Source organism: Xylona heveae, assembly GCF_001619985.1.
Source record: "Xylona heveae TC161 unplaced genomic scaffold L228scaffold_14, whole genome shotgun sequence".
Taxonomy (NCBI): domain Eukaryota; kingdom Fungi; phylum Ascomycota; class Xylonomycetes; order Xylonales; family Xylonaceae; genus Xylona; species Xylona heveae.
Window position 1 is genome coordinate 81,331 of NW_017264206.1, and position 13,890 is coordinate 95,220.

General features: G+C 50.0%; 5 protein-coding genes across 5 annotated transcripts; 3 read left to right on the forward strand and 2 right to left on the reverse strand.

Annotated features, from left to right (window-relative positions):
• Nucleotides 1–1,733: 1,733 nt before the first annotated feature.
• L228DRAFT_285985 (kinase-like protein) lies at nucleotides 1,734–4,486 on the forward strand (the record flags this gene model as incomplete). Its single annotated transcript, XM_018336401.1, has 7 exons — nucleotides 1,734–1,806; nucleotides 1,854–1,911; nucleotides 1,961–2,240; nucleotides 2,296–2,586; nucleotides 2,638–2,684; nucleotides 2,739–3,041; nucleotides 3,123–4,486. 7 exons carry the CDS (start codon nucleotides 1,734–1,736, stop codon nucleotides 4,249–4,251), a joined length of 2,181 nt encoding a protein of 726 aa, XP_018184673.1. The 3' UTR covers nucleotides 4,252–4,486.
• A 609-nt stretch (nucleotides 4,487–5,095) lies between these two features.
• L228DRAFT_271380 (WSC-domain-containing protein) lies at nucleotides 5,096–7,856 on the reverse strand (the record flags this gene model as incomplete). The annotated part of the gene is made up of 3 exons (XM_018335525.1): nucleotides 5,096–6,462; nucleotides 6,527–7,633; nucleotides 7,688–7,856. 3 exons carry the CDS (start codon nucleotides 7,854–7,856, stop codon nucleotides 5,096–5,098), a joined length of 2,643 nt encoding a protein of 880 aa, XP_018184674.1.
• Nucleotides 7,857–9,694: 1,838 nt separating this feature from the next.
• Nucleotides 9,695–11,362, forward strand: L228DRAFT_241799 (hypothetical protein; the record flags this gene model as incomplete). Its single annotated transcript, XM_018331356.1, has 1 exon — nucleotides 9,695–11,362. The coding sequence occupies one exon, from the start codon at nucleotides 9,695–9,697 to the stop codon at nucleotides 11,360–11,362; it is 1,668 nt and encodes a 555-aa protein (XP_018184675.1).
• A 722-nt stretch (nucleotides 11,363–12,084) lies between these two features.
• L228DRAFT_201358 (hypothetical protein) lies at nucleotides 12,085–13,035 on the forward strand (the record flags this gene model as incomplete). The annotated part of the gene is made up of 2 exons (XM_018329633.1): nucleotides 12,085–12,417; nucleotides 12,556–13,035. Coding segments are annotated over 2 exons (813 nt in total), but the record flags the coding sequence as incomplete, so codon positions are not given.
• A 309-nt stretch (nucleotides 13,036–13,344) lies between these two features.
• On the reverse strand, nucleotides 13,345–13,871 carry L228DRAFT_46633 (hypothetical protein). Its single transcript, XM_018336620.1, has one exon. It carries the CDS (start codon nucleotides 13,830–13,832, stop codon nucleotides 13,470–13,472), a length of 363 nt encoding a protein of 120 aa, XP_018184677.1. The 5' UTR covers nucleotides 13,833–13,871; the 3' UTR covers nucleotides 13,345–13,469.
• Between the last annotated feature and the right edge of the window lie 19 nt (nucleotides 13,872–13,890).

Genomic DNA, 13,890 nt, shown 5'->3' on the forward strand with positions numbered 1-13,890 from the left:
AACCACCCGGCGTGTCTTAGGACTGTAGAGTTCGGAATAACAATCTCCTTTGGGGGCTTTGACAAATTAGACTATACAGACTCTAAATCTCTCATCTTGAGAGTATTTCGTTACCTGTGGCGGTTCTACAGGAATATTATGCGCGCAAGGAACAGAGTATGGGCCTTGACATGGAATAATACATGTATAGTAGCTCAGGACTACGACAGTCCCGTGCATCATAAAGGAATGGCCATCCATCTGACCGATTGGCAGAATTTAGAAATCATCTCAATATAGAATCATTTCGAGCCGACATACATTGCATTTCGCGATCTCTTGAAGAACACCGTGCATAGACTCTGACCTAGCATGTCTTGTGATGATACCCCGCTCTTAGTCTTTCGTCCAAATGGTCAAAAGCTGAGGACCTTGTCTGTGCCCTGGAAGCCATTTAGGGCTACGCATGCATGGTCCAAGTGGTAAGCACATTCGGGAGAATTACCTAGTCGAGGTAGCTCGCTCGTCACTATGATACCTTAGCTGGCGCTGCTACCCCGCGATTTTCCAGCCTGCTAACGATCAGACCAACACCAGGATGATCAAATAGTGTGCAAGCATGGGCCATATTCACGTCACATTCAGCAAAACTATCAAATGCACAATTGTAATGATTTTGAGGAAGCAGAACTGTATTCCTATGCTCTACTCCTCCTGGAGCGTTGATATCAAACGTCAGGCCGTAGCCATCGATCAACAGCTCCAACGAGGCAATGTAAACTCCCCGAAGTGAAAACCCGACAGTGCTTTTGACCGTCTTCCGCTAGCATTCAAACGACCAAACTCGCTGTGCTCTGCCAACATGAAAACAACCGGCGCTTGACCGGGGCTCCTACAGCACGATAACTGTTTCTGACCGCACAAAGCGATAGACGATACCCGCGGCAGTCAAGCTGATGAATTGGAAGTCTCCATAATGACCGAATGTGATGTTTATAGCAAGTGGTCCTCAGGATGCCCAGGAAGGCGTGATCGAGTAGTCATTGAGATAGTTTACTTGCTGTAAAAGATGTTAGCATATTATTCCTTGCAAAACGGATATCGAGTATGATCTTACCTTCTGGCTCTGGTCTTTCTTCTCTTACGCTTAAGGCGGCGAACGCGCTTCTTCCTCCACTTGGCTCTCATCTTCGATAACAGAGAACCTGCAGTTAAACATCAATGTTAGTTCAATCTATCATCTTCGCAACCATAATTGACTGATTTACTCTCCAATGAGAGCAATTCAAAAGCTATGAGGGGAGCACATACTATTCCGAGGATGAGAAGGAAGTTGAAGAAGGAACGATGAAGCTGCGCCGACGGTTGTGTTAAGTGCGGTCTCGCTTAATTGCGTTTCGCGTTAGTGTGACGCTAAGGGCTCCGCGAAAGGGCTCAGTAACGCCTCGGGCATACTCCGCGACAGGGTTCTGTCGCGTGTCAAGGCTGAATAGCCAACGTCGTGACCATTAATTTGCATGTAAAAGCGTGTATATAAGCTCAGAATAGAGCTTTATTTGAATTCGTTTGACATTGAATCTGATTGTAGAAGTTGTGGAACAGCTCTTTCCCCTTCCTTCAAGCTCCAATGGATGCTTATGACGTAATACAGGACAGGGGTTTTACCCTAGTCTCCCGTCGTGCACTCATGTTGATCTGAAATGCTAAGAAACACATTCCCCATGCAAAAACATGAAAGCAAAAGCTCCAAAATCATGGCAATGGAGCATGAGCCGATACTAGTTGGATGGCTGACAAAATCTGACACTGCGTCGGACTCAAAATCCAGTGGGATCCACCACGCTATACCTCGGACTTTCACTCATAGCTTATAGCCACATACGAGATTAACATAGAACATCGCATACTGATCGGAAGAGATACAAAACGGTGGTATGTCCAGCGCAGCTATTTATTGGCCATTTATTCTTACATGGACCAGTGAGATTCATCTTGATGACCCGAGAGTCTCGAATTGGCATCTGCTTGTTTATACCGTCTTTCCTGACCCGGAGCTGGCTCCGCTTGTGTATGCTCGAGACCTGTCCAGAAATGGGTCGGAATGGAACTCTCTACCTATTACAAAGAATCATGGCCCGATCCTCCTATGCGACGGCGACACCATCAGAGTGAGCAAAGATGTGACATTTACATTTCATGAGTGCCAAAATCCGATTACCATGGTCAAGGCATTTAGCCCTGTGCAAATCAAAGAGCAGCAGGTGAAATATCATGTAGCATTAAAATGTTTGCAGAAAGCTGAACATAACTTGCTAGCTCTTCTCCCACAGATATAAGGTCACTGATAGACGGCTTGGATGCGGGGGATTCGGCGCAATCCATCTTGCTTACAATATGCAAACCCAAAGACAACTTGTTTGCAAGGTCATTGATGTCAACAAGCTTCGTGCAGCATCATATCAGCAGTCTTCTATCAACAACGCAAGTAATGGCAGAAATGCTAGATCGAAGAATGGACTTGGAGGGACCCTTGACCCCAAAGGCCTTCTCGAAAAGACAATCGCTACACAAATGCGGGAAGTTGATATTCTCAAGTCTCTGAATCATGTATGGCAAGCAACTCAGGAACCGATGGGCACTTGCTCACTCTTTTTCAAGCCAAATATCATTTCCATCGAAAAAGTCTTCGTCACGGACAACACCATGTACGAGGACCGCCCAGTTTCTAACACCGTTTATTAAATAACCTGTGCAAACAGCTATATCTTCGAGGAACTTATAACAGCAGGAGACCTATTCTACTACGTCGAACATCATGGCGGGCGACTGCACTCAATGGACGCGATGATAATTGTCTATCAAATCCTTCTAGCTCTCGAATACCTGCGTGACAAAGGCATTGTGCACCGAGATGTGAAGCCCGAAAACGTTCTCATGACTTCTCTTGTAAGCGGCGGAAGGGTTGTTTTGACAGATTTTGGTGCAGCGCGGTGTCTGGATGGCGGAGGCACAAGCTCAACCCTAATGTTCTCGCAAGTTGGCACAAGCGGGTACACAGCTCCGTAAGTATCAACTCCCTCGATGTCCCAAAGATCAACATCACGTATGACCGCCGGACTTAACACATCAGATAAACACCACAGTGAGGTTAAAGAAGCCCAAGGGTATACCAAAGCAGTAGACCTCTGGTCTCTTGGAGCGCTCACCGTCGTTCTACTCACGGGCCAATCCATCATTCCCGACATTGACAGCAAACGCAATGAAGGAGACGATATGTCAATCGTCGAAACAGACCAGAGTTTGGAAGACCTAGAAGACCCTCTCGCAATCAGCTTTATAAAGCAGCTTCTCGTGAAGAATGAACACGAGCGAATGACAGCAAAGCAAGCGCTCCAACATCCGTGGATCAGCAACGAGTTTTACTGTGAAGAACTGCAAGCCGTTTACAAGAAGGCCATCAAAGATTGGGTTCCCCGGCGCAAAGTATGGAAGTGCGTAGAATACCTTAACATTGATAGTTCTGGGCCGAAACAAACCCATTCAGACCGAGATGCTCCAACGCATGTTTCAACTACTCACTCTGCAGACAAAGCATCGCCTTATTTTACTACTTCCGTATCCAACGCAGATACCCTTGGCAGCCAGCGGCACATGAGACTGTCCACTATACCCGAAGAAACAGACGGCTCTGCCATGGAAGAAAATACCTGCGCCTTCACAAGCTCTTTACCTTCATCAATCAGTGCTGCCGTCAGAACCGGAGAAGTACATGGCCATGACGATCCTATTGACACGCTGAGAATAGAAAATCTCTCTGTGGCAGCAGACGTCGCTAAGGCCGATGTGGATATGGATACCGATAGCGATACCCAAGACAGAGACGCCAAGAGTTCATGTCGCTGCATCCCGGACAGTGTCGACGGAGACTCTGATATTGCTTTACCGGATCCAGTCTTCGAAGATTCTCCTCCTCCTCTTTCTCTTTCCCAAGCACCAGACTCGCCCATGAACCAAAAGCGGCTCACGACGTCCGAGCGTATCCGACAAGAAACAGAAACCTCCTGCAGCCTGAAACGCGGTTGCAGTTCGGCGACTCAGGATAGTCCCATTTTTCCGCATTCTGCAACATCTCAGACCAATGTCTCAGCGAAATGTTTCGGTCGCGAATCTAGGTATCCTCAGCGCCGTCGCGGTAATGGTGATGTCACCACCGAATCCGAGAAGGGACATGCTCCATCGAAAAAGCGACAGAAGATATATCGCGTGAAATGAAGTTCTTTTTTTTTTGGGCCGTTGCACAGTACTACTGTGCTGTGAGGTCGTGCTTGGTGGATAGCTGACTTGCTTGATGTCTGGAAGAGAATACATCCTCTTCAACTTACCTTTGGTAGAGCTTGCTCAGACTGTGTTCGCTCAGATCTCTAGAATAATAGATTTAAGAGAAGGGGAAATATTGCATTTAATGATGGAATAGGAAGGGCTAGAATTGCAATTTGTTATCTATCATTCTAGAAAATTAGTAGTATACTATTTGCCCTACAAGTGAGGGCATGCCGACTTCCGCATGCTTAGCCATGGCACAGAACGGCAGTATCAAGAGTAACGCAAGTTAACTCGGGAATCCCAAAAGGTCACAATCCACAAGAAATTCCGGACAAGTATCCGCATCAACTTCGTCGATTTCTCATCACTTCGTTAACAATATGCTAGCGCTCCAAAAGCTAACCCTAGGCCTGTGCTTAACGTAGATACATACATGATATCAGATATTCTCACTAATGACACCATCACATCTCATAACGTCATATATGCCGTCTAGGCTTTCTTTCATGAATAAAAGAGGGAAAGGGGGTAACACCTCGTAAAAAAATCTTCCAATCAGAGCCAAAGCACAATCTTGCCGCCAAAAAAACAACATATAAGCAAATCATCAATTTATGGAAGCGCTAGCAGGAAGAAAAAAGACTCCAATCAATCGTTGCACAAGAATAAGAGTTCTTCTATTAACCCATATGCGACACATATAACCAAGACCATTTCCGGATCCTGCTTTATATGTGTAAGACAAGGGCAGACTCGAGAACCCAATCCTTGTGAGACGCCGGGTAGGCGTCTTTCACGATCCATTGTAGTAAATGTCGATTCTGCTTGAGCCACCGCAAATCTCCTTGCTATTTCCCGTGCAAACCATGTTGCAGTCCGACGAGGAAGCAGGGGCGGCACCATTGGAAATGGTCGTGCCGCAGTAGCATTCCTGGGACCACTCCACGCCTGCATACGGGTAATTGGACTTCTGGCAGAAAGCAATGCACGATTCGACTGTCATGCCTGTAGTGTCAACGTACGAGTTGCTAACGAGAGCGCGGCCAGTGGTTCCCTCTGAGTAGCAGCCCTTGAGCTGGTAGCTTCCAACGCCAGTCGGGCTCGATGGGGCGCTCGATGTGGTGCTGGAGCTCGAGCCGGAGCCGGAACCAGAGCCCGAAACGCTCCAGACGGTGAGGCGGTTAGGTCCACCGCAGATCTCGTTCTTGTTGCCAGTGCAGGCCATGGTGCAGCCAGTCTGACCGCCAACGGAGCCGGCATTGAATGAATTACCGCAGTAGCATTCCTGACTATACTCAGTTCCGGCATATGTGAAGCCCTTGCCTTTACAGTAGCTCTCGCACGCCTCGTTGGTCATGCCAGTGGTATCGACGTATGATGCGCCAGACAGGGCTCGCTGGTTGGTTGCCTCACTGTAGCAGCCGAGCGAGACCGCGCCTCCGCTTGGGGATGAAGTGGGCGAGGAAGTGGCGGAGGCCTTGGTGGACGAGGAGCTGGAGCTGGAGCCCGACCCAGAGCCAGAAACGTTCCAGACGGTAAGACGATTAGGTCCACCACAAATCTCGTTCTTGTTGCCAGTGCAGGCCATGGTACAGCCAGTCTGGCCGCCAACGGAGCCGGCATTGAATGAATTACCGCAGTAGCATTCCTGACTATACTCAGTGCCAGCATATGTGAAGCCCTTGCCTTTACAGTAGCTCTCGCACGCCTCGTTGGTCATGTCAGTGGTATCGACGTATGATGCGCCAGACAGGGCTCGCTGGTTGGTTGCCTCACTGTAACAGCCGAGCGAAACTGCGCCACCAGACCCGCCGGTAGGAGAAGAGGAAGGCGCGCTGCTGCTGCTGGAACTCTTGCTGGAAGAAGCGGAGGCCTTGCTGGACGAACTGGACGAAGCTGAGCTCTTGCTGGACGAAGGACCTGACGTCTGGGTTCCACGAGTTATTGGCGTGCAGGCGCCGATGGTGCTCCGAGCGGAGAGCCTAACAGTTGAGAGCGTAGTTCCAGAGGTTGAGCGCTTCAGATGCTGGGAGACTTCGGACTTCCACACGCTGAGGCGCCAGGCTCCACCGCACTTCTCATAGCCGTTACCGGCGCAGTTTAGGTCGCAGTCAGTCTGGCCAAGAGTCGAGGCCGAATTCAGGGTATTATCACACCAACCTTGAGGGCGAAGTTAGCTAGGGGTCTCACGGAGTATTGGAGGGAAGAAGCTTCAAAGTCCTACATTCTTGTCCATTCTCGGTTCCGGCATAGATATAACCGTTGGTCAGGCAGAAACTCTGGCAGGATTCAGTGGTCATGCCTGTGGAATTAGTATACATGGTCCCAGAAAGGGAACGTGGTGAAAATGAATCGGTAGCGCAACCGACGTAGGCCCAGTTGTTAACAGATTGTCCAGGAGTGGGAAGCAAAGTCGTGGTAGCAGTGCCGGTGGCTTTGGAAGGCTGGCGCAACGAAGGTTGTGGGACACCAGCAGCACAGACCATGTCACCAATGGGGGCATTTGCTGGGCCGTTGTCGACTTTGATGCAGCCGGGAAGCTTGCTGATTCTGCCCGAAACCGGCTCCTCGACGATCGACGGCTGCTCAGGGCAATTCCAAGCGGCATTGTCATCATTGGTTGCAGCAAGAATAGGGCAGTCAGAAATGTCCCCATCATTATCGGTAAAGGCGCATTCTTTTGTGGCATTTTTGATGGTTTTTTGGTCCCAGCCGTTGATGAAATCACCGTGAAAGCCATAGCCGGTCGGATCTCCTTGAGCGAAGACGAAACGGCCACCGTCCTGGGTGACGCTGTCCATAGAATAGAGAACTTCGTAGAAGAGATGAACAAGTTGAACTGGATGAGTGGGCGGGCACTCGCCATTGTCAATGTCTGACATGTAGGCCACGTGGCTGTTGTCAGAGCGGTACAAGTCTCTGCCATTCCAGCAGGACTGGAAATGAATCTGGGCGCGCATGCCGTATTTACAAGAGGTGCGGAACATATAAGGTTGCTCGGCCATGGCCTGATCATCGAGACAAGCGAAAGAAACACGGTCCGCAACGGGACGAACATTGCCATAAGTCAAGGTTGTGTTATCGTAGGAGCGGGCAGACATGTCGCCCGAGAGCATTCGGAAGCCAGGAGGGAATGGGGTGGCACCAGTGGTGGCGTTTCCGCGGCCAAGGTAGTAGATGGCCATGCCGCCGGCATAAACCTCTTCAAAGGTACCATCTGCATGTTGATAGTAAAGGAGCGGGGTCCAATAGGCGGACTTGTCTGCTTGGACTGAGCAGGATGTGCAGCTAGCCTGCCTCAGCGTGTCGTAGGTGGAGCTTATATTAATATCTGGCCTTTGTTAGTGTTTCATACACTGACAGCCGTACTGTGGACAGCACATACTTGAAGCTCCAACGAGTTTGTGGACATGGCTGGAGACCATTCCAGGGGACACGACCGGGTCGATACGTCCAGTCTGGACAGTGCTACAGCTCATGCGCCAGTAGGCATCGACATTGCTGAAAGCAAAAGCAAAGGAAAGAACGGCAAGCTTCACTTTCGTGAGAGCCATGCTGAAAGAGCGAACAGCGCAAGGAACAAGAATGAATGAATGGCCGGCGAATGCAAATTGGCTGATGAAAGAGTAAGGGCAGACATGATTAGTTTTATAATCCTAGGAAACCCCTCAAGAGGCTCTCGTGATATCTGGGGCAGCTTCATAACAGGGACAGGAAAAATAGGTGAGATCCCGAAAGGGTGTTTGACCCTTCCCGTGCATGTTTTCCATCCCCAAAGAAGAGTGTGGATGGAACATTGACTTGACACAAGACTTGTTAGGTAAAATGAAACTCGATCTCAATGAATCAGATTGGAAGCCCGTCACGAGTAAATGGGCAGTTCCAAAGACAGGAGGGGTGATTGCGGCTCGAATCATATCGAACCAACCGTTGAAAGCGGCTCTAGGTAGCAAAAACCAAAGCCAAAGGGGTGAAGCCAGCGTGTAAAGACGGGCACCGGAACAACTACTCAGTTGCCGGGACAAGCAGATTCTGCAAAGAGCTTATTCAAGGGAGACGACATCTCAGGAGAGAGCAGTGAAGGGGGCTCTGAAAGGGATAGCGCAGCCACTGCAAGGGGGGGTTATGACCCTCAAGGGCAATTTTGGCGACAGGTGACCCTTGAGTCTGACTTGATGTCCGGACGAGTTGGAGACGGCAAGGCCGGTAGACGATGTGATAGTGAAGAGCGATTCGTCTGCTAAGAGCTAGATGAAGCGGGGAAGGGAGACTATGTGCTGAGTGGCTAAGGCCATCTCTTCCCTCTTCTCACTCAAACATGAACAAAAACCTCGATGGAGGCAGAGAGGCGTCAAGGGGGCGGCGGTCAACGATCGAGCCCTGCGGACTCGATCTGCAAGATAAGCGCATCCCTTTGATAGAGATGGCTTGAAAGACGGAACGAAACTGGGGAGAGGAAGGACCGAGACATGCATAACCCACGAGGCGGGCGCGTGCAAAAAGCCCTCGGCCCTCACCGACCGCCATCCCTGGTTCGGAGTAGCAGTCAGTTGCACTTGAAGAGGGAAAAGATGAACGGTTTATGTTGCCACAATGCAAGCCCTGAGGAGTTTTTTCGGGACGCGGCTCAGCGCTTCTGGTAATGGATCCTTGTCGAATACCGTCATGTCTTGATTCTGAAGATATTCAAAAGATAAATATGTACTGTTCGAAGCTCTTCCTTGACGCTCTTTCATCCATTTCTGACTGCCTCTGCATCATGTGGCGCCGAAAATGTTCGATTTCCATCACAAAGCGATCAAAAATTTCACGATAACTCCAAACATGATTCTTTCTGCAAAGCTTAGATCTAGTTGGCTAAGATGACGACGCACTGCATCACCGCTCAACTTCTCTCTTGGTCAGAAGAGGAACATTTCTGCCGTGAGCGGGCTCCTACCCATCGACGATCAAATGACCGAGTCATATCACCCCTCCAGGTCACTCTGAGGATGACCATCGGCAGTGACTGTGGTGGGAAGGGAAAGAATTCTTATCGAATCAAGGGCATAAGGGAAGATGTTTTGAGGGGATAGATGAGAAGGAAGGGGAGGGCAACTGGGACTGCTGACCAGGAGACGTCCCAAAGTGGCCCGTGCGTATAATGTCTGTTTTGCCCAATTGGGAAGGCGCCCGAGATGGATCTTTGGTTTGGCCAATCACAGGCCGCCATTGCCAACATCATGATGGCTGTCATTGTTCAGCGCTCTCTATGATCTCAACACCTCTTCTTTCAATCACATTGCACCCTCAAACCTTGTAGAATTGTTGTTGTGAAAAATTATGATCGATACACACGGAATGCTTTGACCTTTTCTCATTCATTTGTTCTTTTCGGTCTCCGTTTTTCAGCATGATGGATCTTTCATTGGCTTCATCATATCGGGATGTTGAACTGGCATATGTGCGTCATCAGCAAGCCGGCGTTCGTTCGGGGGAATGGGTTCCTTTTGTCTATCCTTTTCATGCATTAGGAATGATTATGCTCGGTGTCTATCTGCTTATTCCTCAGAGCGCTTTGAGATTCTCAGCATTTTCGATATTTTCTCGCTATTTTGTGTTTGCTCTTGTTTCTGCCCATTCAATATGGAGTATACGGAATATACGGTCAATTAGCACCGCCAACGGGTTCGGTGTTGGTCTAATTTCCTCCTGGACTATGCTCTGGGCCGCCACACTTCTCGTTTTCAATGATGTGCAGCGAGATTTTGCGCGGATTCAAAGAAAAAGTGACAGTGGCGTTCAAGTGGCCACGTCCGACCGTTCACACGATCATGTGGCGAATACCACCACCAGCGCCATTTCCGCGTCCAACGGCAGCCCCAGGCAGCGGAGCTCGATGCAGCTCGACAAAGCCGCCAACGGTCAAATTTCGACGGCAGCAAATGGTCATGCATCGGGACCCAAAAATTCTCGCACCGCCATTTACTTCTGGCAGCCCTACCCCCAGGCTTTTACCGACCGCCTGTACTGGGTAACTGACTTAGTTCTCAATTACAGAGGCATTGCTTGGAATTGGCGGAGCTCAGGGCTGCCGCCGCCGCCGAAGCGAGTTCGAGAATCACTCGAGCACAATCATGGTGCGAGCGCTGCTTCGCCTCGTGATCGAGCAAGTCCGGATCACTCTCATCATGGCCACAGCCGGGCTTCCATCACCTGGGAAGCTTTTCGACGCGTCTCATTCTGGTACTTTACTATTGATGCCATCAAGGTCATCATTATGCGAGACCCTTATTTCTGGGGATTTATCGATGCACCTGCACCTTCCTACCTCCCGTCAACGATCGCTCAATCTCCGGTGCTGCTTGGTTGCTATCGCCAGATTTTGAGCTTGGCGAGCATTTGTGCTGCTCTGCAAGGAATCTACTCCCTTGGCCCTCTTGTTTTCGTCGGGATTCTCGGGAAATGGTTCAACGTCAACGGCGAGCCATGGATGTACCCTGATGGCTATGGCAGCTACAGGCACGTCCTCGACAATGGCCTCGCCGGATGGTGGGGCGGTTGGTGGCATCAAACGTTTCGTACCATGTTCTCGGCGCCTTCACAGTGGCTCATTGAGAAGATGAATATGAATCGGAAATCACCCCTCGCGAAAATGTTGCAGCTCGTCATTGCATTTTCATTGTCTGGCGTGCTTCATGCCTGTGGATCGTACACAAACCTGCCGCCGTCAAGGCCCATGAGCGGCTCATTTCTCTTCTTTATCTTGCAGCCGGTGGGCATCATGGTTCAAATAGGGCTGAGTGCAGCATTGAAGAAAGCTGGCATCACGGCCAGGATGCCCAAATATGTGCGACAGGCCGGCAACTTTATCTACGTCCACGTTTGGCTCTACTATATCGCTCCACTGCTCACAGATGACTTTGCGCGACAGGGTCTCTGGCTGTTTGAACCAGTGCCTATCAGTCCTCTCCGGGGCCTTGGATTCGGGGCCGAGGGCGAGGGATGGGTTTGCTACAAGCAAGTGAACCCATATTGGTACCAAGGAGAGAAATGGTGGCAGAGTGGGGTTGCGATTTAGGGAAAATGGAGGATTGATTATCACGTTACATTAAGGTAACATTTGTTTGACCGGGAGGATTAACCGGTCTTCTTGGCGGCGGCGGAGTGGTGGAGAAAAGGCGACGTTGAATGATTGTTGATGTTGCGGGCGAGGTAACCGTCGCTGTCCAGGGCGAGGGTTACGGGGCTAATTGAGCGGGGGCCATGTCACCTCCCCCACCATTATCGCCGCCATTAACCGGCTCTATAAAATGCTGATAGGCATGGGCCCCATCGTCTATCACCAATCCAACTACAACATAGAAGAATGAATGAACGAATATAGAATGAGAATGTAGATAACCGGCGACATAGCTCTAGATTTCTTTTCTTATATATATATTCTCTCTCTTTACTTCAATACATTTTTCTTTTCTCTCTGAATCCTCAATTCAAGATCAGAACAATCCAAAGTCAATTAACCACTCCCCATCCACCACTAAACAACCTCATATCATCACCAGACACACCCGGCGCCTTCAGCCACACTCCTCGCCTTTTAAAATACCCTCAGTCTTCGAAAAGGCCAGATATACAGTATCCAAACCAAACCACCACTACCAAGAATACGTACCTAAATTCGACTCGCCAATCATGACCGCGACAGCGACCAGTACTACTACCGCCGACACTACCACCGCAGACACCACCACCTGGACCTCTAGCTTCTACACCTCCGCTCAAATCGCGCAGTACAAATCCTCCCTTCTACGCGACGGTTTCGTCCTGATCCCCTCTCTACTGAGCGAATCCGAGCTCTCGACTCTCCGGGGCGCAGCCGCATCCTCCATCGCCCGCGCACGCGCCGGCAAATGGCCATACATTCGGACCGTGCCGAAACAATTCCCGCCATGGCCGCCGACGCCTGGGCCCGAGGGGATCTGGGGCGTGCAGCACCTGCTGCACCCATCGCTGCCGCCCGAGGAGCAGCAAGTGTACGCGCACAGTTACTTTACGGGCAAAATCATGCATCTCATCATGGGCATACTGGGGTGCAGAGAGGAGGACATGGTGATGGAGCTGTATAACATGCTGGTTACACCGCGGCCGTTGACCGAGGACGAAAAGCGGGCATCATCCCAACCTCAATCCTCGTCTCCGTTTCAGCCTACCTCCTCTTTACCACTTTCCCGACAGCCCGAGCATGGCGAGGCAGTAAATAACCCCACACAGGAAGCAGCAACAACAACAACGGCCAAAAAAGCATTCACATTGCGCTGGCACCGGGACGACATACCCGCGAGCGCGTCCGCCGAGGAAGAGCTCGCGCGGCTGTCGCAGCCCGCGCACCACGCGCAGTGGAATCTGGCACTGTACCCAGACTCTGCGCTTGTCGTGGTTCCCGGGTCGCATAAACGCGCACGAACAGAAGCAGAGCGTCAAGCTGACTTGTTCGATGGCGAGGACGAGACTGACGAGAGCGAGAGGGAAAGCCAGAAGAAGAAGAAGAAAATGCCCGGCCAGATTCCTGTGACCATGCAGCCCGGCGATGTCGTGTTTTATAACAATAACATTCTACATCGCGGCGTGTATGATCGCGATGCCGAGCGGGCTACGTTGCATGGCAGCGTGGGTGTCCTGGCGGGCGGGGACACGCGGGCGCGCAATGTCCTTCAGCATGGAGTGGGCGAGTGGGTTGATCGGATTTCGTTTGGGGGGTTGCCTACCAGTTCGAGTGCAGCGAGCACGGCTGGTAAGAACGGGGCAAGTGCGAATGGCGCAGACGGTGGAAATGTTGATGACGAACGAAAGCGAGCAGAAACAATGCGTCGCAACCTCGTCATGCTCGGACGAGGGCGACGCGCAGAAGACGTGGGATTTTCGCTCGAGGGTTGAGAGATGATTTAACCGTACGATAGTATATACACTTATTGTCCACCTCGTCTCGTCATTGTATCATACGGTTGCGGTGTTAGATATAACGTACATACTAACGTATATATTTTACCTTGCCTAGATGTCGAATGCAAATTGTACATCCGACGCTCACGTCAGGAAGGGAGGTGTATATATCGCTCTCACGGTCAATATATTGTAGAAAGAGACTCAATCTATGCACACTCCCCTTTCTTATTATTTAACACTAATCAGACCCCTTCTTCCAAGGGAAAAGAACGTACAATATTCCAAAACGAAGAAGAAACAGTCGTGTTGCTCCGTTGTATTGTCATGTTGACCTTTGACATTGAATAACATGACATACTGCAGTGGTTGTCAAAGCACCTGCATTCAATGGAACGTACACTGTATATTGTACATGAGCGAGAGTGCGATGTCAAACGAGAAGCGATGTCCTGAGTAAAAGACACGTAATATCTAAATAAAAATGACGGAAATATTGGAAATGAAAAGAAAAGGAGCGGGGAACAAAGAGAACTAAGGGAAAGGAATGGGACGAAAAAAGAAAACGAAAGAGAAGGGAACAAAAGAAAAATGAAAAGGAGAAACATCTCCCAATAGCGCAGCTAGATCTCAAATCTCAAATCCCAAATGTCAAATCTCGAATCT